The sequence below is a fragment of the Haliaeetus albicilla genome, chromosome 1 (assembly GCF_947461875.1).
Source record: "Haliaeetus albicilla chromosome 1, bHalAlb1.1, whole genome shotgun sequence".
NCBI lineage: Eukaryota > Metazoa > Chordata > Aves > Accipitriformes > Accipitridae > Haliaeetus > Haliaeetus albicilla.
Genome location: NC_091483.1, coordinates 43,383,440 through 43,406,994, shown reverse-complemented (window position 1 = coordinate 43,406,994; position 23,555 = coordinate 43,383,440). Strand labels below are relative to the sequence as shown.

The window sequence follows — 23,555 nt, the reverse complement described above, 5'->3', positions numbered from 1 at the left end:
CTTTTTCATTGACAAATTCCATATTGTTAATAGGTGTTAATCACAACTTCATCAGTATGCAGAGTGCCTTCTATTGTGTGGATGCTGATTACAGGTAATTTGGCAGCTGTTATAATGTGTTAGCTGCTTCAGCAACGTAGCATATATAATGACAGCTTTACTTTCTGATTTTTTATTTAGTCACAAATCTCTTTCTCCCTGCAAACATTCAGTTCAGGTGAAAGCAAGTCACGATGCTCTCGTACTAACAGGAAAGAGAAGCATGGCGTGTTTTACAAGTAAATAGGATGACGTAGCCTGGATCACCTGACCAAAAGTCAGTCTTGAGGACTGAAATTGGGGGTTTGCAAAGGTAGTCTGAAGTCACAGCCCCTGGAAACCACAATCCTGTTGTCCATTTGACGTTAACTGTACAAGAGAAACCCAAAAGGTACCTAAAACGAGAAAGAAGGCCCCTGCAATAACTAGTATTTTACCCCTCCAAAGTAATCAGGTGTCCTGGTTTCAGCTAGAATAAAGTTAATTTTCTTCTCAGTAGCTGGTAAAGTGCTGTGTTTTGGATTTAGGATGAGAATAATGTTGATAACACACTGATGTTTTAGTTGTTGCTAAACAGTGTTTAAACTAAGTCAAGGACTTTTCAGCTTCTCATATTGCCCTGCCAGTGGAAGTTGGGAGTGCACAAGAAGTTGGGAGGGGACACAGCCAGGACAGCTGGCCCAAACGAGCCAAAGGGGTATTCCATATCCTATGATGTCATGCCCAGTATATAAACTGAGGGGAGTTGGCCAGGGAGTACTGTGGACTCAGGGATTGGCTGGGCATCAGTCAACGGGTGGTGAGCAATTGTATTGTGCATCACTTGTTTTGTATATTCTATTATTATTATTTTCCCTTTCTTTTCTGTCCTATTAAACCATCTTTATCTCAACCCACGAGTTTTACTTTTTTTCCTCCAATTCTCTCCCCTATCCCACTGCAGGGGCAGGGAGTGAGCGAGCAGCTTTGTGGTGCTTAGTTGCTGGCTGGGGCTAAACCACAACACTAGGAACTGAAACACAGAGGAGGACAAAGAAAACAAGGCAAACAAAATAATGTGTGGCTTTCCCTGAATCTGCTTACCAATTTGCAAAATACAGGAAATCTGTTGTTTTACAATTTGTCTGGTTAAACCATACACTTCTGTGTATTTAAGTATCTTCTAATTGAAACTAGTTCCATTTTAGCTTTGGTCTATGCTAAAACCAAAATAATTTTTCATTTCCTTATTGGTTTGTATTACATTTGTTAAGAAAGGAATTGAAACATACTCCAATTCATTTACTCTAACCATTTAGCTCTGAAAGGATATTTTGCCTTTCCAATCATATGATTATAGAACACATTAGTTTTTTATGAGCTCTGTACATAAGCAGGACATTGAGTAGCACAGTAGATCAATCTTGGGGGGAAAAAAGTAAACTAAATGAAACTAGTTTACTTTTTCAGCACTTCAAAAGAAAAGTATTAAAATAAGCATGAGGTGCTGAAGGTCGCACTTATAAATGTCATTACATTCTTGATAAAAGGTGCACAGGTTTTCAGTCTGTGTGCCCTGAAGCAGTCTGTGATTCTCCTTATGGTTTTTTTTTCTTCCCTGCCAAAGTCAAACTTATTTTTAAGAGATTTTTCATGAGATAGCCCCGTACTATAACAGAAACATGCAGTGTCTTGCTTCTGTAAATTTAAGTTCTGTTTGAAAGCATTATTGCTTTCCTCCAGTTGCAGAGTAGGTTTAAGGAGAACAATAGTCTCTAAAAATAAACATAATATATAACAGTCTCTCAGGCAATGTCAAATGCAATGGAAAAAGAGTGATGAGAGTTCTCCAACATGAGTTTTAATGAACCTTTTTTCTCTCTTGTGTCAGTGCAAGTATCATTTATTTTTAAAGCAATCGGTCACAGCTTTCTGTTAGAATGATGGCCTCTTGACTGATTTTGTTGAAGTGCAGCACAATAAGGAATAATAATATTCCCAAGCTGGAAGTCAGTAATGAACAAAATTTGAAGTCAGCTAAAATGAAGTACTGTATGAACTTAGCTGTAAAGTATATGGGATATAAGTCTTCAGACTACAGGACGTAAGCCAACCACTAACTGACAAGGATTAGGAAGAAATAATTTTCCCTGTGGGCATGTTATTCCATACTCATCCATCACAGGAATTAAAAAAAAAAAAAAAAAAAAAAAAAAATCCTCTCTAACACCTCTTACTAGCCAGGGCTGGAGAGAGGCTGATGAAACTGATATAAAACCCAATCTATCCAACACAGAAGTTAATATTTTGCAAATATGCTGTGATTATTCATTGCAAATAAAGTGAAAAAGGCAAACAGTTACAACAAAAGCTAACAAATGTTTATTAAAAAAAAGTTGACATAGTAAAATTAAGTAGTAGTAATTTTTACCTAGGTCCTAATAATGCCCAGATTTTTAAAGTGACTCTTTATAAAAAGTGGGGAACTTTCCTTGGGAAACTACTGCTTCAGAGGAATTCTAAGACACAGGCATGTTGCTAAGCTATCTGAAGAAGCTCAGTCAGACCAGGTACCATCAGAGGACTTAAGCAAGAAACAGAAGTACACTAGGCCCACTAAGGCATCCTTCCCAATTGTAGATTCCTTTTGCTCTACATATGATCCCCCACTATTAAATGCCTTGTCTTTTTACAATTCCCTGATGACTGCATGTATAATTGATTACTGTATCATAGAAGGTGTTTGAAATTAGCTGCTTTTGCAGGAACAAGACTGATTCACGGTTTATAACAGCTCAGGGCCTGGTCTAAAAAAAAGTGATAAAATGATGGAATTGTGCCCACAAATAAGTAAGTGAAAGCCCCCATGCTGACAAAATACACTTGAAGAGATCACTAAAGGCGGAGGCATCCAACGAAGTCTGTAGCAACAACAAATTTCTTCTGATGCTTATGAAAAACTCCCATGCATTGCTCCACTACAGTTTCAAGCATCTCCTCAACTGTGTATCATTCACTGCCCAGAAAGAAAACCTAATCATATACGTGATCTTTCTATATCGGTTATGACATCACAAGCTCACTGGCCCCTAGAGTGAGGGCTGGTACCATCCTAAGAAATTTGACTTGGAAAGGGAAGTCATTAAGTGACAACAGGACAGTGGTTGTTCCTCAAGACTTTAAATTTTTTTCCCCCATTTCAGCTAAAAGTGCATGAACTTAATCAGAAAAATCCCAAGATAGACAGAAAGAAAAGCCAAATTAGGATCTGCCAAAGCTTTGCCTTGAAAAATATGAGTCTGGTAAACTATCAGAGCTGCTGAAAGGTGATACACTACAGCCAGATTCCTCATCCTTGCTCACACCTATTATTACTCTGCAGAAAGACACCACAAGTAACTTTGGTGGCAAAGTTCAAAGGATCCTTTTTTTTTTTTCCCCATATCTATTCAGCTGCTTAGAAGGAAGAGGAAAATGGACAGTTTTTCGTAACAGAAATAGTTCAGATTGATTGCTTGGGGAACCTTGAAGATTTAATGTAAGAATGACACCATGCAGTTGGAGGTGTAAGGTAACCACAGCATCTTATCGTAGGAAAAAAAGGCACAGAAGTAGCCAGCTCTACCAAAAAGCCTTCAAGAAACCATTGTAAGGGAAAGCTGAGCATTAACATCAGTCATCTGGTTCTTATGTATCACTGTCTTCATCTGCTATCCAGAGGAATTCTTCCTAGCTGCATCTTAAAAATAAGGGAAGCTAATCACAGAGACACAAAGTGATAAGCTAGACATCACAGAAGGACAGGCCAGTACCTGGTCATTCACACCACTTTCCAGCAAGAAATGGATTTGATATTTGGAAAAACGCATGTATCTTATGCCAGCTTAGCTTCTTAGGAAGAATATTGCTTATTCTCATTTCAATACATTTAAACAAATGAAATTATCTACAGATACTGCATGTCAGTTTGTAATCATTCTGCAATGTTGTTAATACTTTTCCAACAGTCTTCTACTATTCATGCAAAATAACCATCAGTAAATATAGCATGGCAAGGTGTTGGCAAGCCTCAATCCTATAAAATCTCTAGTTCAATTTTCTGTTGCCACATTTTCTAACCTTTGAAATAAGCAGGGCTTTTCATACCAGGTAATATTTTCCTTTGAGAATGAATACAATATGAACACAGTAATCGGTTTGTTTCTACCTGTAGGCTATCTAGTCACAATGTGAGACAGTTTGGGGTTTTTTTAATATAAACACTAAAAAAAGCCTACTGCTATAAAAATTACTGCTTTTTCTGTCTCTTTGGAAGTCTATATCATCCTTGTTTATAGTTCAAATCAAATTCATAAACTAGCAAGAGTTCACTCAAATTTTGTTTGGAAAAAATCACATCCCTGAAACCACTTGGAAGAAAGGCTGCTGTTCAGATACATACAAATCTCCTCCATGCATGAGTTGCAGTGAATATCACATCTGAATTATACTTAAAACTCATTAATTAAACCACATGCTAACTACTGATCTTTATTTCATTAAGAAGATGCATCCCTTTTTAAGCTTATCTTGGATTTATTTTCAAAAATTATTTTTTTTTCAAAGTTATGTATTTATTATTTCTAATACATTCTCATGGTTTGTTTTCTCTTTCAAACTGGAAGGCTTTAGGTTCACACTTCTCATTCTATTTGCTTATAAAGTGCCAAATAAATTGTTGGCATTTAACACTAACTATGTCAGGTTGAAAACACTGTGTGCAGGACTGTTAGCAACCATCAGCTCAAAACTACAGGTTTTTTAAGTCTTCATAAATATGGCTTTACTGAGTAAAAGCTCTTCAAAACCAGGTTAGATTAATGCTACTTGATCTTATTTTCAAACCTGTAAGAGCTGACACTTTTGTAAGCTATTATTAGGTTAACTGCCATACTAACTGATTTCTTTTATCCACAGAAAAGACTCAAAGTCATCAGTGGTTCAAACTTCTCCATCAGCCACTGCTTTGAAATATCACTTGTAGGGATGAGAAAAGGGTTTGAGGTCAATGCCTTCCAAGCCTTGGCCTCCTGACAGATCTTCTTCAGATGACCGTGATGTTGCCTAGGGTTTGGTAATAGCTATTATTGCTAGGGTACTTCATTGTGTACATCCATGTTCAAAACGTATTTTGAAAACAGCAGGGAGAATGAAGATTTGAGAGGTTGCTTGGAGCACAAAAGAGGACGTGAAAGAAGGTACAAAGGTTGATGCTGGAAACAAGTCAAAAGAAACTGCCTGACAGATGGCATCCCAGAAAGGAAGGACTCTATGGTAAGATTCAGATATGAAAGAGAAAGTCAGTACAGATGGTGACTGACAGCACTGATTACAAAACTCAATTCCCATTGAAGGCAATGGGAGCTTTACTTCAGTAATGAGGATGATGGCAGTGAAGTCTATTTTTTTGAAAATCCTGTTGTTTTGCTACGAAATACTCTGCAAGGACTTGTATAATACTAAAATTCAAGCCCTAACACCTGGTTGACAGTATCGTTGACAGTATCACTCTGCAACTTGTATATAAAAGTTGGCACTATATAGCTGGCATGTATTTAAGAAGGAGAGAAATAAAACAAACTTCTACATCATACATAAAGTGCAGTGCAGAAGCCGGTTTTAGCAAATAAGTACGCAATGATCCAGGAAAACCTTACTGCAGCCTTTCACTATATAAAGGGGGCTTACAAGAAAGATGGAGAGAGACTTTTTACCAAGGCCTATAGTGTCAGGACAAGGGGCAACAGTTTTAAACTGAAAAAGGGTAGATTTAGATTGGACATAAGGAAGAATTTTTTTTTTATCATGAGGGTATTGACATACTGGAACAAGTTGCCCAGAGAAGCTGTGGATGCCCTATTATTGGAAGTGTTCAAGATCAAGTTGGACGGGGCTTTGAGCAACCTGACCTGGTGAAAGATGTCCCTGCCCATGGCAGGGAGGTTGGACTAGATAATCTTTAAGGTCCCTTCCAGCCCAACCCATTCTATGATTCTAAAAATAAATTCCAGGAGAGTGCCAAGTCCTGCAGTTGGGTCACAACAACCCCATGCAACACTACACGTTTGGGGAAGAGCGGCCTGGCAGAGAAAGACCTGGGGGTGCTGGTTGACAGCCAGCTGAATATGAGCCAGCAGTGTGCCCAGGTGGCCAAGAAGGCCAACGGTATCCTGGCCTGCATCAGAAATAGTGTGGCCAGCAGGAGCAGGGAAGTGATTGTTCCCCTGTACTGGGCACTGGTAAGGTCGCACCTCGAGTCCTGTGTTCAGTTTTTGGCCCCTCACTACAGGAAAGACATTGAGGTGCTGGAGCGTGTCCAGAGAAGGGCAACCAAGTTGGTGAGGGGCCTGGAGCACAAGTCTTATGAGGAGCAGCTGAGGGAACTGGGGCTGTTGAGTCTGGAGAAAAGGAGGCTGAGGAGAGACCTTATCGCTCTCTACAACTACCTGAAAGGGGGTTGTAGTGAGGTGGTTGTCGGTCTCTCCTCCCAAGTAACAAGCGATAGGGTGAGAGGAAATGGCCTCAAGTTGCGCCAGGGGAGGTTTAGGTTGGATATTAGGAAAAATATCTTCACCAAAAAGGGTTGTCAAGCATTGGAACAGGCTGCCCAAGGAAGTGGTTGAGTCACCATCCCTGGAGGTATTTAAAAGACGTGCAGACATGGCACTTAGGGACATGGTTTAGTGGTGGACTTGGTAGTACTAAGGTTAACGGTTGGCCTCAATGATCTTAAAGGCCTTTTCCAACCTAAATGATTCCATGATTCTTTAAAAACACCTTTTCCATCTTAGATATACTGCTTTGCATTAGCAAAGCTAATTATGCTATTCACTTCCAAAAAAAAAAAAAGGGGGAAAAAGAGAGATGAGCTTTTATCTTCACCAGTTACTGTCAGCAAACTCTTAAGTGGTATTCTGGTAAGCACCTGGCAAATCCCTGACCAGCACAGCCTATAGAATCCTAATGAATAAGGTTTCCTGTAAGTAACCTCTACTGAGGCGGGGGGGGGAGAGAAAAGATATTTTCATTATTCCTAGGTGGTTAAGATAGACATTCCTTTGGTAGATTCTATCCATACTGAAATCCAAAATACAGCCTTGATATCAAACAAAGTTCAGTACCAGGAAAATGGGAACCATGTGGAAATAGCAAAACATCACATGTATATCTATACGTACTCAAGAGTTCAAGTTACAGGGGAATGAATGTACAGCTCTGCAGACATTCCACAGAGTAATTTAAAATATTTTAAGGTCATAATCTCCTCTTTATATGCAATGTGTCAATGTAGGCAAATACTTCCCTTCGGTATTAAAAAAAAACAAAAACAAAAACAACACCACAAAGCAACAACAAAAAAACCCTGAAATGAAAACCACAACCTCCCCAAGCTGTTCCACATATACTGACACAATACCACAATCTCAGACTTAAGATGTTCAGTATGACACTCTACCACATTCAATGTATCCCTGTTTTACCCTGAGGAGGAAAAATTTAACACTATTTAGGAGAGGGAGAAAGAGAAAATGTTGCATAAAAATTAAAAGCAAACTAAGTATGCAGAAGACTGGGATCCTGTTGCTAGCACCTAAGAGAGGATGGAGATGATAAGGATCAGTGCCCTACAAGTACCAATTAAAGTTTAGAATCTTGAAATTGTGTCCTTAGTCTCCTTCAAATACCAACTCATACACCAAGACATGCATTTATAATAGGAAAATGTATATTGTTACAGTTACACTTCACATAAGGTGCCTGATTTCTTGGTGTGCCACACCTCAAATTCACTATAGAGCTGCAGCATTGAACCTGCCTGGCATTTATTATTCTTTCTGGCTTACCAGAACACTCTCCAGCATCAAGTAACTCATTCAAAATCTCCTCCTGTTCCACAACTTGATTTCCTATCAGCAGCTACTATGGATGACTTTCACTTACACATTATTAGTTTAAGAATGACTTTTATAAAAGTCATACAAAAAGGTCCATCTAGCCAACTATCTGCTTCTGACAGTGATCAACAGCAGATCCTAAAGAAAGATATAAATACATGGCAAACAAACAACTTCACTTTCCTACAGTACCCTTCCAGCCTCCAGCAACTGGTGGTTCAAGGACATTGCAAGCCAGAGGTGCCATCTTTAGCCTTAATGGATTTTTCTTCCACGAATGTATTAAATTGTTTCTTGAAGCCATGTAAGCTTTTAATATCCACAATCCCTGCTTCAGAAAGCTCCACAGCTTAATAACCTATTGTACAAAGGCCTGTACTTGTCATTTATTTTGAACCTGGTACAGTATTTAATTTGATATTATTATTATTTCTATTGAAAGAGAGTGAATAAAGTGATCCCTGCCTATCTTTTCCATGTTACTCTCTTCTCAGATAGCTCTATCGTATTCTCAGTCGTCTCATCAGTCACTCAAAAATGAAGCCTTTACTTAATTCAGTCACCCTTGATAGGTATCTTTTCCAACCCATCTGTGATGATTACGACTGCACAAGAATTGCACACAGTATTTGAGAGTACACAATGAATTTACACAGTAGCCATAACATTGTTATCCTCTTTGAAATGAAAGCTAACATTTTCATAAAACTAATATAAGCATCAAGAGCTCCTTCCTGAGTAGCAATTACTATGTCAAAAGTTATTGCTGTATATGTAAAACTAGGATTATTTACTTACCCATATACATTATTTTATATTTATCCAAATTTCACTTCAGAGGGCTAGACGAAGAAAGACAGAAGATTATGTGGAGAGATCTTTAGCTATAGCAGTAAAATTCTGCCTGTATCCTACCCCAAATTTCCCATTTCTTATTTTGTCTCTCTTCCACTATATAAACTCTGCCCATTATAATGAATCTTCCAAACCTGGCTATTGATCCCACAGATCATTTGTTTATGCCCCTGTTTCCTAGGCATGGATCATATTAGTTTTCAAGCACCTTGGAAGTACCTCAGTCTAATAACAACCCCAAAACATAAAAGTGTTTTTATCTTCCTTCCCATGATTCTTCTGGAGCAATTGGAATGAATCTTTCTGGTCTTGTTTTACATTTTGTTTCTCCTCTTAAGTGGCTTGACATTCAAGATCTCTGCTATCTCTTGAGCATCTCAGTCACTGCCAAATCACCGTTCTCTTACACAAGGCAAGAGTCTTAATTTTAAACACTGTTTTTATCTCTCTTAGATAGTTAATAGACCTCTAAATTAGTTGAAAACATTGTTCTGGGGAGGTGCATATTCTGTTTACTTTAAGCAAGTTTCTACAAGTTCTGTGTAGGTGCACTTTTGGGCTATGACTGGGGTCAGTTTTCAGCTCCTCTTCCAGAGGACCAATTTAACAAAAAACTACAACCACAGCCTAAAGTTACTGGTGAAACTTAACAAGTTACTCAAGCTTCCAAAGCACTGCCAAACCTGTGAAGTCCAATGTCGCTGAAGGGTGGACAATGCCAGTTTTATTGAGATGAGACTGCATTACTGAATTTTGTTATTGAGATTATTTTTGTTTGTTTGTTTTTTAAATTTGCAGCATAAGCTGCCCATAATGTTAGAATCTAGTGGAGAAACTACAGTACAGCTGTGAACAGAAAAGCAGACTAGATTAAAACATAGAGATGTATTTGGGATGCAAAAAAACATATCCCTGCATTTTGAAAAATAGGCAATAAGCCCTTGTTCCAGCTCAATTCTAAAGCAGAACGCAACAAGTAACACTTTCCACTCCTAAAAGGGAAAAGAAATACAAAGTTACCTGCACAATAATGAAGAATGTGAATTTTACAAGAAAAAAAAAATTAAAGGCACTGCTTTTACAAATAAAGTTTTGGGAAATAATCTGTATTACAGGATTCTCCCACCCTGCACCACAAATTTCCCATTTGTGTACCAAAGCTAGGCATAAAACACACTTTCTTCTTATGATTTTCAGCCTGAGGTACCTCGCAGACCACCTTAATGGCTACATCACTTCCCATTTAAACACTGCTTGACACCACACTCTGCCCAGCCATGGCAAACATGATTCAGGGAGGCCACCTCGAGCCCCATGTCAGCGTATTACCAGGTTTTATTACGCTGTTTGTGTCCACAGCACTGTGGGGGAACTGAGGCCCTCCTCTCCACATGCACTGCTGTTCCTCGGACATCCTCTGCAAAGCCTGTCTCCAGCTACGGACATAAAAACACCACAAAGCATCGGGAAGTGAAGTAAGGCAGCCCCACTAAGAATCTCCCCTTGGTTTTGGTAGGAGCTCAAAATGCATCACACCAAGCTACAGTTCCCACACCGAAACATCCTGAACTCCTTGCTCCTTCCAACCTTCAGGCTGCAAAGGAAGAGAGAGACTGTTTTGTCCAAGTACAGGTGTGGTAGCATGGACCTGTTAAACTGGGGGGGGTATAGCAGGGGCGAGTGCACTAACACCTAATGTGCGATAAGCAGCACCCGCACTTTTTTGCCTTTGTATCAAAAAGGCAAGCCTGGTTTCTCAGAGCACTAGTGCAAAAAGGTGACCACATATACAACAGAAGAAAACAAGATTATAATCTCCTCTTGAGAAGGAACCTCAGTTTGCTACATAAAAATATGAAGCATGCTTTATTCACACATTTTCAATTCACTACAACATTAAAAGCCCACTGGTCATGTTTGTACGATGCGGTTAACATAAAACTAAGAGCTTACTGCAATCAAAATAAAATATTCCTCACTGGCACTACTTCAATAATTGACCTAGCCCAGGGTCATTTTAAAACAGTTTAAATGCATCATTAATCTAGGGTATTCCAAAGCAGCTTTACTAATATGCTATAATAAATTAGAATAGAGAAGCAAGGCTGCAGTTAGCATGCATTTAAAAAAATAATAATATGATAACAAGATATGCCAGAGATGCAGATTAGAGCAACATGAAAGAGAAGGCATAAGAAACATGACAGCAACATGACTTAGAAGTTCCAGAAATATATTTGATGGGATGTATTTTCCTTATTATTCTCCTGGCTGTACATTTTCCTTTCTTTCATGTTTCCTTCCTGTCACTTCCATCCTAATGCTCTGGCAGCTTCTCACTCTCCGTTATCATTAAAAGAGAGTAGCTGGTCTCTCTAACAACCAGATCAGTAAATTGGAGGTTAATCTGCAATATGAAGAAGGTTACTAAGTGGAAGAGAAGCTCAGTCGTTTGATTATTTTAGGTCACACATGTCAGGAGAAAAGCAGGTTAGCAAAGTATATTGTAAAGACAGCAGCCTTGGGCAAGTATTTTTTTGAACAACCTTGTGCATGATGTCCTAAAGAAATCTATATGGGTGTCCATTGTCTAAAGAGTAGAAACAATTAACAGGAAAGATTGGAAAGAATCAAGGGCATAAATGAAACAAGCCAACATCTTTACTTCCTACATATTCCAAGACTTAGAGCAGAGAGGGGGGAAAAAAAGTTCAGTAGATCGTCTAAAGTTATCGCTGTTCAAAAACCAAACATAAAGCCAGCCTACACACAATCTGTGCATAAAGAGGGAGGAGAGAAAAAAAAACAAACCAAAAATCCACATTTATTAAAAAAAACCCTGGAAAATGCCAAAGACACTGTAAATTGTACTGAATTTATACTCATAAACGTACACTTCCCCATGTATTTGCATGGTATCTTTCACAAAATCATTCCATTCCTCTTAAGATTGTTAGGGCATGTTACATTAAGAAAAATAAACTCCTCCCTGTAGGAAGCAAAGATGGTTTCCTCACCTCCTCCTGCCCCTAAACAAACATACACAAGTGTGTGTATACATATATATAAAAATAAAAGGAAAAACTCAAAGCCCACACTAATAGCCATTTCTGAAGAATCTATTCTCATAATTTCTTTAAAATGCATTGAAGAAGAGTCTCGATTCACTGAATTTTAGTTTTAAACTTAATTCAGTAAGATTTTACTCTCGTAAGTCACAAAACAAACATTACTATAACACAATAAAAAGGCAAGTTTTTCCAAGACCTCTCTCTGAAGGGATTACAACATGCACAGGCAGTAAATACACATGTCCTGGGCTTGATCTCCTGTGTTAATTTGTCATGCACATCCATTCCAGATGCAGAAGCAGGTTGCTGCTTAGCATGATGCCATCTCCATTTCCCCTATCCCAATATATAATACAATTTTTCTTCACTGCTTCTGAAGGAGACATCTGTTATGCGTCTTGAGCATTTGAAGAAAAATTTCTCTTTCGGTCGTTCATATTGAAGTTGCTTCAAATGAAAACACCTTTATCTTCAGTGACTGCACTATTACTCTGTGTGGGGTCAGCACATGAACTGCAGCACTTGGAATTTCTGAGTAGTAATTTGCTGAGATACCACTTCAGTTTTATAAAAAGTCTCATGTCAATAACAACTCTTTGCCAAGCAGTTTCTCTCTACGCTTTGCGTATGGATGGTTTAAACGACATCTCAGCATCTTTACTTCTCTTGGTGCATCCTCTCCTCATGAAGTGAGGAGACAGGGAAGATGGGGCAAGATCATGTAAGGTAGTGGACTGTATTTCCAGCCAGATTTATTTCCCAGCCCTCTGCAGCTTTGCTGCTTTCCTTGACAGAGCTGCAGAAGTTTCCTGCCCTCCTCTGCAACCCTTCCTGCACACATGGAGTGCCAGTCTGCAGTGCCAAAGATGACAACTTTTGATTTGGTTTTGAAATTCTATTAGTATAGGCAGTCGGTGGAGGTGAATGCAATTTCACTTTCTAGTTAGCAAAGCATAGGCTAATATGTATGTTCTGGCTGCGCTTTCTTTGGGCTTATATCTCTTAAATGGATTACTTTAGGGAAAATGGAGAGATTAAACCTTCTCTCAGACTGCTATATAGAACAAGAAGTAATATAGATCAAAATAAAATCCAACCATCATTAGGAGGAGTGTCTCCATATACTTGGAGAAATTCCCACTGCTTCACCATCATTGGCAATTATGTCAAGGATGCCCTTATGCTGAAAAAGGTTTAATCTGATGTGAAACGCAGGTTAAATGTACTGCAGGAATATTTTGCTGTGAAGCTTTTGCATGTCATTTTTGAGTTTTCTGCTAATTTTTACAGCTATCCCAAGTACTTTTTATGTCCATGTATGCTGCATCTGTAACAATTTTGTAACTTTAGCAGAGAATTCGTTACTTAATGTCATAAAAGTTCTGGATTTACATTTTTATACTGGTGTTATAATTGCAAAATTTAATCAGCAATTTGACTGTCACTTTAGTTTACGTTGAGCAATTCTGGAAAAACAACATCCGTTCAAGCCTGTCATTCATTTTGTATCCATATCAAATGCAACTTAAAATCTAGTCATTTATCAGAGCCTGAAAAATAGCAATATATTTCTTGCAGGATGGCATCAATGTGTCTTTTTCATGCATTCCCCATGCTAATGTGAAACTACTACTCTGTAGAAAAAGCAATCTAAAAATTTCCAAGATTCAAGCAATCCCATATAATAATTTACCCAGCAATCAAATGAGATATCAAAAACATTAAAGAAACTGAAATGTGTTTTTCCCCAAAAAAGCAAATAAAAAGGAGAGAAAGAGGCAAGAGATGGAGGTGTGCTGCTATATTGAAAATAAGAGGGCTTTCTCCATTGAAGGGTCACAGTAGGTATTTTGCCTCTCATATAAAAAAATTATATATAAAAAAAAGTGGACTATTGCATTAAACGGTGTGTTATGTACTGTGCAAGACAGATGATTCAGAGCTGGTGAACCACTGAAGGATACTGGTTCAGCACAAGATTTGGTACAATTTACAGTCTCTTCTCAAGTTACCTAGCTCTGGCTAACTGATGCTGCATCTGTACAGGCTTTGCCAGGGACTGGCAAAATTTTGCCAAGGGTACAGTTAATCTGTGCAGAAGAGAGATTTCAGTGGCCAGTATCTGTTGGAGCTAACTCTTGTGGGTGGGAATGCCTCAAACCTCCCAAGTACACAAGCACTTGTTTGACCTTGCCTTCTCCGAAACAGCCACATAAACCTTCAGCAGCATTACCCAAATGTTACAAGCACAACTTTTAGCCCAGGGATTGGATGACAGAAAGACAAACTGCCTGTGACAGACAATTATCTAATGCAAAATTGGGAGATTTTAATCACAGTGAGGCAAAAACATATAGGATAAAATTCTTCTCTCACCTACAGAAGCCATTAACATTGCAGGAACACATGGGCAGGGCCTGTGTTTCCCAGACATTGGCTCTGAACAGAGACACAGGGAGCCCTTGCTCTTTCCCATCTTCATCTATAAGCAGAACTTGTCACAGGCTGGCTATAAAATGTTCTTGCTTGTGCTAAACATTTGTTTGCATTCTTCTAGTACTTAACTTACAGAAAACTATTTTCAGACAGCAACAATAAAAAAACAGGCTAAAATTTTCTAAATAAACTCATCTGTTATTCTATTTTAAGTACAAGTATGAAAAATTATGCTTCTTTAAGCAAATGAGCACCTTAAGTTAGTCTGATAAATCTACACTTACACACTTCAGTGAGCAATCCAATTTCTAAAGCACCCTGTGTTAACACTGGTGTCCTGACCAAATTCTAGTTCAGGTAATTACTCCACCTAGCTAAATCTCTTAGCAGTATCACATCCTGTCATAAACCGCTGTACAGCACAGAAGTAAACTGTTAAATCGCCGTTGCATCTTAAGCACAGAATAAATGGTTTACCGCTGATCGATGAAACATTTAAGCCGTATGGGCCAGATTTTCTAGTCTACTATGTCCAATTTGCACTGTAAATTTGGCATTAAAAAAAAACCCACCACAAAACAGGCAAAGTGTAGGAAACTGCACTGGACGTGGTAACTCTTAGCTGGCACAAACCTGACAGAAGTTTCGGGGCAGTGCACGTTCACGGCACGGCCAGATGTCACCAATCTCCAAACTCCTTGTTGCTGCTGTTCTCATGGGTGATTACTGCTCACATGGCTCTGAAGAAGACATGCAAATATTCTTCAGCTACTTCAGGGAAAAGTCTGGCAGATAGGCTTAAACTGTTGTGGAGGTGGTTTCAAATGATCCAGTGAAGGACCTGTTAAATGCTGTTATGTTCTGCCACCACAGATTTCGCTGAAAAGTTCAAGCATTGGATGGTAACCAACAACTGGAGGTGATGGGGGAAAAGGGATGCTGTAGTTATCTGTTATATCTACACGTGGCTAGATGACAGCCTCGTATTTCAGCTAGTGACTGCTTCCAAAAGCGAGGGCAGAGGTCTTCAATAAACAAGAACTGACCAGGAGAAAGAGGGGATAGGAAATTATTTCAATAAGATCTGCCAAGAGATCTTAAAATGGCAGTGTAAGATAACATTGTCCCTGTAAAACACTACCTTGAACAGGAACATGGCAGCTCTGACCCTGCTGAGTACAAACATCCAGAAAAGAGTGGGATATTGTAGCCTATATATTTCTATGTTAGCTGCACATACACCTCATTATTTTTATTCCTACAATTCTCTTAATATATTGCTGTTAGTTTGGCAATTAAATAGCTGACTTGAATCACCAGGTGTTTGCGTAGACTTGGAGTCATGTCATCTTCTCTGTGAAGAAAGACATGTGAAAATTATGGAAATGAAGGTGAAGAACTTGAAAGAGAAGCATGAAATCCTATTAAATTCCTGCAATAGATTTTCTTTCTCTCCTTTACTTCTGGAGCAAACCTCATCAAGAAGGTCTCTTCTATAGCATTTTTTTCATAAAGAAGAGGGAAAGGATTTCTCTGTTGAAGATGTATGTTGAGAACGATTACCCAGCCAAGCCCATCATGTAGTAAAACTCCTCCAAATGTGACAATTGTCAAAACCAGTTTGAAACCAATAAATCACAATAGAGCTCGACCTTAAAAACCAGTTTACACTGGAATTCTCAGAAAGGAGTTGGTTCAGCAGGTTGACATCTCCTAATAAAGCCTTTGCACCTTTTAAAGAAACATTAAAAAGCTGGGACTGCTATTTCTTTCACTCAGTGTAATTTGGTCTCTTGACAGTGAGGAACATTTACGATAGATGTAGGATTTTTAGCTTGGGATTCCAGAGCTGCATTGTATTTAACTTGTCAACCTCCGACTTAATTTTTTTCAGCCTTATTTAAAGTAACCAAACATGTCTGCTCCTGGCCCTGATCCATCGAAATAGTTAGCATACACTCAGCTTTGCTGAAGTCAATTGCTATAAATGTGTGCATCAGCATATCGCTAGACAAAGACCATAAGTTACCTGTCTGAGCATTAAAAAAAAAAAAAAAGAAAGAAAAGCTGAATTGTTCTTTCTTCTATATGTGTGAACAGACACCTGCCTACACACACAGTTACATCTCCACAGAACGGCTGGTGAAGTGGCACAGTGCAGTCTGGCTCCCAACTGGGATGCCGCTACGGTACCGCTGCAGTTCCTTGGACCCAAACACAAGAGCTACATTCCCTGCACAAGGAGATGAGAAAGTTTAGAAAAGAAGTGAGCATCATGTCCCAGTGAGGAAACAAAACACAGCTTAGATATGTCCCCCTAATCAGTGAGCAATCTTGCATCCCACTGCTTCAATAAGGCCATGGAGTCCCCCTCATCACAGTTGTCTTTCTACAAGTCCAAATGCTGGCACACACCGAAGTTTCTTGACCTTGTATTTTGATTTGGATTAATCTGAAATGACTGTGCTTAAAAAAAAAAAAAAGGTAACTAGGTAACTACACACAATACTATCAGCTGAAATGCATTACAAATGCCAAGTTAAATGAAAAGAAAACTAAATATAGAAACCAGTCCATTTTATCCTGTAAGATATACTCTGTTTATTAACATTCCTGAAAATTGATAGGTATTAAATTAACCACAGGAGGGCTCCCTCTGGTATACTGACTACAACAGAAACATACTGTTAATTGCCAAAAATAATATTGTATCTTAAAAGTGACAAAGGTTTTAGACCTCAAATGGTATTTTCCTCAGTAGGCTCCAATCTATACAGGGGAAAAAAATTATACATGAACAATTCAGATAAAGAAGTGAATTACATAAGTGTTAACTGTATGACTGTTACATACTTAAACAGCAAATGCAGATTGCCAATGCACTGCATTTTAAGACACTAAGCTCTGTTTTGCCATGCCATGTATAGGGGCTCTTGGAGCTGACACACCGGCACAGCAATGAACAGGGCTGTAGAATAAAAGAGGATTGAACACACCAGGTCCCAGCTGCTGCTCTGGGGAGAGAAATGAGGGCTTGCTTGGAACAGCACACGCATAGAAACTGAGCAACTGAGCACAGAAAGTGAGGCTTCATTTAATCAGTACTTTTATGGTCGGCCACGCACTCTGCCAAAACAGTACAAATTAACGTCAGCAATAGTCAAGCAGCTTCTTTTGTAGACTTGGGCCTGTTTGTCACTCTATTTACTCCTCCGTTCAAGAGAAACAAAACTCTCCCACCTCCCAAGTTTGTGGTAAAAGCAAAGGTAAGCAACTGAAACAGTGGAACTAAATACATAACTGACAGTGTCCTGACAGTGCAATCATAGGAAATAGCTGTCTATTTGTGTCCTAACCAAACCATACTTAGTACAAGATTTTGTAGCTGTTGAAATCAACTGGAAAAGCAAGGGAAATACGACTAAGTGGGGGGCTAAGAATCAAGATGCAGCTTTTATGCAGCTCCAGAAACAGAACTCAGCAACCCAAGCTTTGTACTTCACTGGCATCAATAGTGGGTAAACAGAGTTAACTGTCCTGGAACAATTATGATTATCAGAACCCATGTACTAAACAGTAGGAAACATTGCACTTTGGGGCAAATGTAAATTTTCACTTCTTTCACAGACTTCAGAAACTCATGACTGTTTGCAAGACAGATTTCAGGCTGAAACCGCTTCCTGGATTCAGAAGCCAAAGTCAGTACTTTCACAGCCACCAGGTTTGGAAGGTAGATTTTGTGCCGGTTTGCCAACTACACTACAGGCCCAGGATTTGTAAGAACTAAGTTCTCCTTATCCTGAGGAGTTAATTTAAATCTGTACCTCACATATCCCAAGAGAAAGACCTAATCATGGGGCTAACCAGACAGAAATACAGCATTTAGAGGACAAGGGAAAGAGAGTATGACTCCATCCCATGGAGCAACACCTTCCCCTTACAGCATGGGTGTGTTTTGGTCTTTGCTCTGGGCACTGTGCATGCACCAAAATAAAAAGGCCCATCACCATTGAGGGCTCCTCCTGCAGAAGTGCCTAAATCAGGAGGTTAAAGTAGCATGCCCCACTGCGCCAAAGCATAAGTGAAACAAAGCCAGAAGTCTACCTTCTTTCCTTACTTTACACATCATAAAGCATTTCAGTAATACACCCGTGAAAAAGTATTACAGAGCATCTCTGACTAAGAGATGCTGCTGTTCAATCCAATTTTAAGTTAGTGCTACTTTATTTGGCTACAGTAAGGCTTTATCCTTGTCTGTTTATATACTTTCAATATATGAAAAATAACTTCACGTAAAAGAACCAAATTTCTTGCAGCAGCTTTCCAGTGTCCATAATACAGGTATGGGGTGGTAAGTGTTGTGAGATATGTTTCTTTCTGTTTTTATGGGGTGCCAGTGTGGTTGACTATTGCAGTCTAGTGAAGTAACCCCTAATGCATTTCAACTTCATTTGGTATTTTCTTCATTCAGTTGTCATCTCCCTGTTTCCCAGTACCTTTACTCTTGAAGCTCCAATTTAAATACTGTGATAAACCAAAAGTAATCAACAATTATCAAAATATAAAGATCAAGCCTATCAAGTTCACAAGTGAAAACCTTAAGAAAACATGATGGGTTAAAAAAAAGGAAGCTTGTATGAAACACTTAGAGGTTAATAATGCTTATAGAATTAATGTACAGTGATCAAAATCATTGATGCTGTCTGAAATCAGGGTTGTCAATACCATTTTCTCATCTTTTAATCTTTCCTAAAGAAGAGCTTCTCTGCTCAAAAACAGAATTTGCACGAAGACAAAAAAATACTCTTATGTAACTTATTGCAGCACTATTTTACAGAATAAAAAGTCAACTTATTTTGTCATATTAGAATTTCTAGATAGCACTAAAGAGCACAAGTGCCCTCTTCTAGGCACTGGCAATGGCCCAGTCCCCAGGGGACACTGTTCTGCCATTGATAGAAACAGATTATTTTTGCATTGTGGATTGCTTTTGAACAGCTTCTCTGCTTACTGCTGTCAGGATATCAATGCCTCCTCCATCAGCCTGCTATTCCTCCTTCGCTCCAGTGCTATGGCAAGCAGCTGAGGTGGTGGGAGAGGCTGACAGAGCCCTCATTCACAGGGAAGTTTGGGGATGTCTACTTTAGCAATGAATTGCAAAGTTTAGTTTATAACTAGTCAGAAAATCAGAATTTCACCATGCCATCTCCTCAAAAACACCTGACGATCAAGAACATTAATTTAATTGATCTTAAAACAAGATGGCATATTTATAAACATTACTGCCAATGTCAGAATACCGCCAGACACACATTTTACCCATGAGGGCAAAACCAGTTCAGCCTATGGCTAACTTTAATTAAAGTCACTGACAGCTCTGCCCCTCTTCCATGGTCAGGACATACCACAGCAGTCTGACTGCACATCACTGTCATGTGCTGACCATACATACCTACCTACCTATGTAACCTAACACAGCTTTAGAATATATAAGGAAAGTCTGCTGCAGTTTCAGTAGGACTGACCTTTAAACTTGGGTTAAGTCATACTAAGTATCGAGTAACTGAACACCTCAAGGGCAAAGAATGAGTGCGTTGAGTGTTCAAATTCTTGCATCTCCTACTAACTTAGTGGGAAAAAAAAAAGAGTTCTATTTCTACTACAACACTATTTCACTATTTCTAATGCAGTCTTTTCTAGTATGACCTCATGTCTAGCATAGTCTCAAAGAAATACACTGACCATCTTCTTGCAATTTCCTTTATATTTAAAGGAGTTGAACTCAAAACTCGTACTTCAACCCTTGCTCCTTGTATGCATTTTGGGTTATAACATGCACATCAAAAGACACAAGTACTGTAATTGCATTACTCACCTCTACTTCAACCTGCTATCCTCATTGGGTAATGACATTGCCAACACAACTTCAATTCTGACAGTGATAACGGAATTACATTAAAGTCAGCTGTAAGGTTCAAAGTTTCATTGCTCATTTTTATTGTTTTCCCATTAAACAGTCCCATTACTGCTTATTTAGTATTCAGGTGGGGAGAAAAGGACAAAAAGAGAGAAAGGGAAGCTAGTAAAAAGCCCCTTTCAGAAAACTTAGGATCTAAAATTTGCTGGGGTCTCATTAGCAAGTCTCACTAGCCTTTCATGTATGCTCAGCTGCTGATCTCCAAGGTTTTATTCCACCATTTTACCCAGAACTTTTTATTAAAAAAAAAAAAAAGTTATTTCCCTCTGAGTGCTATCCAGTCATGCTCTACTTAGAGTGCAGTCTTGAACATTAGAAATTTCATCTTATGTCAAGGCATGTGTCTTTCAAAGAGCCGTGCAACAAACATGGAAATTATTTGCATTGAATACCTTAGCTTTCCTAAATCACAAAGTAAATTAGAAACTGCAAAGACTACAGTATGCACCCTGTAAACCTAATGACAGACACTTATGATCGTGTATAATTTTCTTTCAGCAGAAATTACTTCCTACTAAAATCTAGCACCTGACACCTACTGCATTTTAAAACAACTGGAAAGACAAAGCTTCAAATTAAGAAGCTATCCCTAACTTCCTCCTGTAGTAATAAAGTATCTTCCGTTCAGCGTATTTCATTAACCAGTTATGATACTCTGGAGGACTAACTTCTGTAACGGATAGCTATATTAACAAAGAATCAAGTATGTTATCGTTCAGTTGAAGCCGGTGACTTAAATACATTTAGTACGTGGAAAGTGCATTATATACATGGGTGATGACCTCTGAATTTAAGACTACTAATACACTAAAATGATACATGATGCTGTCTAATATGCTCTAACATAAAGGCTATGCAAGTGGTAAACAAGCTAAAAGATCAAACAATCCCATCATTTCTTACTAATGATCTATGAAATATTTGTGTCATATTTAAATTACACTGACAATTACAGTGCAGGAGCATAGCACTGCTGAACAGAACAAATACAAGCTTTGGTAAATTACAGGCAGGGTTTTAAAGCACTGCATTACAACAACTCCCTAAAACTAAACTTCACTCAATACAGGTCATGCTGTGATTTACGAGCCATACGTAATAAACCCAGCGAGTTGAAGAATAACTTAAGAAAAAAACAGCTTATGTCAACCGCTGTTATTAATAACGGTGATTGAGGAGACTGTAAACTGGAAGTATTTTAAAGTTGGTTGTGACATCAGCCTGAAAAGCAGTTACACACACAGAGCGTAGTTGTATCAGGGCACATTAGCAACACTCAGAAGAGAGAAAGACTGTCAGTCCCTCCTGTCGAGTTTTCAGCAGAAGGGGAGAGGAAACAAAAAACCTAGGCGGTTAGTCACCTAGACGGATCCCGCGCAATTTCGGCGGACACAGAGCCACACATCAGTTCGAGAAGCGTTACAGGCAGGCAGACAAATAAAAGTTGCAGTAAAAACTCCACTTCTCGTGAGGAAGATTAGAGCCCAGCAACACCCTCGGCTAACCAACGAAGCGTGCAAAGTCGCCCGTCCTCCTCATTGCACAGCCAGCTTCTGCCCCAGCTCGCCCTCGCCCTTCGCGGGGAAACCCAGCCCGCCGGGCTCAGGTCTTCGCCCACAACTTTCTCTCTCCACCGCGGAGGCAGGACGAGCGCATGTGCTGCCGCTCGCCGCTCCGCTCGCCGCTCCGCACCCCGCCGCCCCCCGGACCCCTCCGCCGGCGCCGGGGCCCCGCTCAGCCCCGGGGGGGGCGAGGGCGAGGGCGGGGGCGGCGGCCCGAGGGGCGGCAGCCCGCCGGCCGCCCGGCGCAGCGGGGCACCGCGGAGCGGCGCGGGGCAGCGGCTCCCGGGCGGCTTCGCACCTACCTGCGGCTCGGCAGGCTCGGCGGGCTTCACCAGGTGCTTCTCCTTGTAGAGGGACCAGAGGCCGATGTCGGGCAGGAAAATCAGAGCTGCGGTGAAGAGCAGCGTCATTTGCAGAAACCTCTTCTGTTTCCTCTTCATGGCCAAAGCCGCGCTGCTCCGGTGGCGGCGGCGGCAGCGGCAGCAGCTCCCCCGCAACACGGGGCCAGGTCCTTCCCTCCCGCTGTCCCTCGGAGGGGCCCGGCGCCGCGGAGAAACTTCGCCCGCCCGCCCGCCTCACGGCCGCCCACCCCGCGCCCGGGCGGGGCCGCCCCCCGCGGCGGTGGCGGCGGCGGCGGCGGCGGCGGGGCCGAAGCTGGCGGCTGCTCCCCTCGCCCCGGCGCGGCGCTGCGCGGCGGCGGTGCCGCTCCCGGGGGAGCTCATGGATCCACCTGCGCACGGAGCGGCAAAGAACCAGACACACAGCGGGAGGGGGAGGCAAAAAAAAAAAGAGGGAAAAAGCCCCACGACCCGAGCGCAGCGAACAGCGCCGGCCCGAGAGAGCGCCCCCTCCTCCTGGCTGCGGGGCACCGCGGGAGCGCTAGCGCTGCGCGGAACCCCCGCGGCTCGCCGCGCCCGCCCGCCTCACGTCCCCCTGCCTGCCCGGGCCCGGGGCGGGGGGGCGCGGCATCATGAGCTCATCACGCGCAAATTGCTAAGCAAGAGTTCAAATAAATAAAAAAAAAAAAAAAAAAAAACGAGAGGAGCGCGGAGGCCGGCTCCGCGGCACAGCGCGCCCCTCCGCGCCGGGGAAGCGGGCGAGGAGGGGGCGGCCCCCGCGCCCCCCGCCACCACGTGCGCCGGCCGGGCCGGGGGCCGGGGCGGGCCGGGCCGGGGGCGGGCAGCGCCGGGCCCGCCCCGCCGCGTCCCCTCATCCCGGCCGCCCCGCGTGTGTCTTCCGCCGCCTCCGCGCCTTCCCGCGCCGGCCGGCGGGCGGGCGGGCGGGCGAGCGAGCGACCGAGCGGTGCCCCGCGGGGGCGGCCCCCGGCGCGGGGACCGCGGGCCGGAGCCCGGCGCCGCCGCCACCGCCGCCGCTTGCTGCCGCTGCCGCGCACCGGGGACGGGGCTTGCAATTCCCGTTCCGGTCTGTCCTCCACGGCGCTACACGAAACGCGGGGGGAACCGCGCTGAGAGCCCGCGGGCCCGGCCCGCTGCGCCAGGCAGCGGCGGGGAGCAAACCTGCCGGGGGCTCCCCGGCCCCCCCCCCCCCCCCCCCAGCGGCGCCTTTCCCGATCCCGCCCGGCCGGCAGCCCATGCGGGGGCTGAGGTCACCCCCCGCGTCGGGAGGACCACCGAGGGAAGGAGATGTTCGAAGCGGTGTCGCTCCGGTTCTCGCCTCTACCCTGCTTGTTGCATCAGAGCCG

At 41.6% G+C, this 23,555-nt stretch overlaps 1 protein-coding gene across 1 annotated transcript in view; it reads right to left on the bottom strand.

The window, feature by feature from the left end:
- Nucleotides 1-23,038, bottom strand: part of GALNTL6 (polypeptide N-acetylgalactosaminyltransferase like 6) — a 513,294-nt gene extending 490,256 nt beyond the window's left edge. The window contains exon 1 of the mRNA XM_069787019.1: nucleotides 22,156-23,038. Coding sequence (XP_069643120.1) covers nucleotides 22,156-22,293 — 138 coding nt within the window. The 5' untranslated portion in view covers nucleotides 22,294-23,038. The remainder of the gene's footprint in view (nucleotides 1-22,155) is intronic.
- Nucleotides 23,039-23,555: the final 517 nt, after the last annotated feature.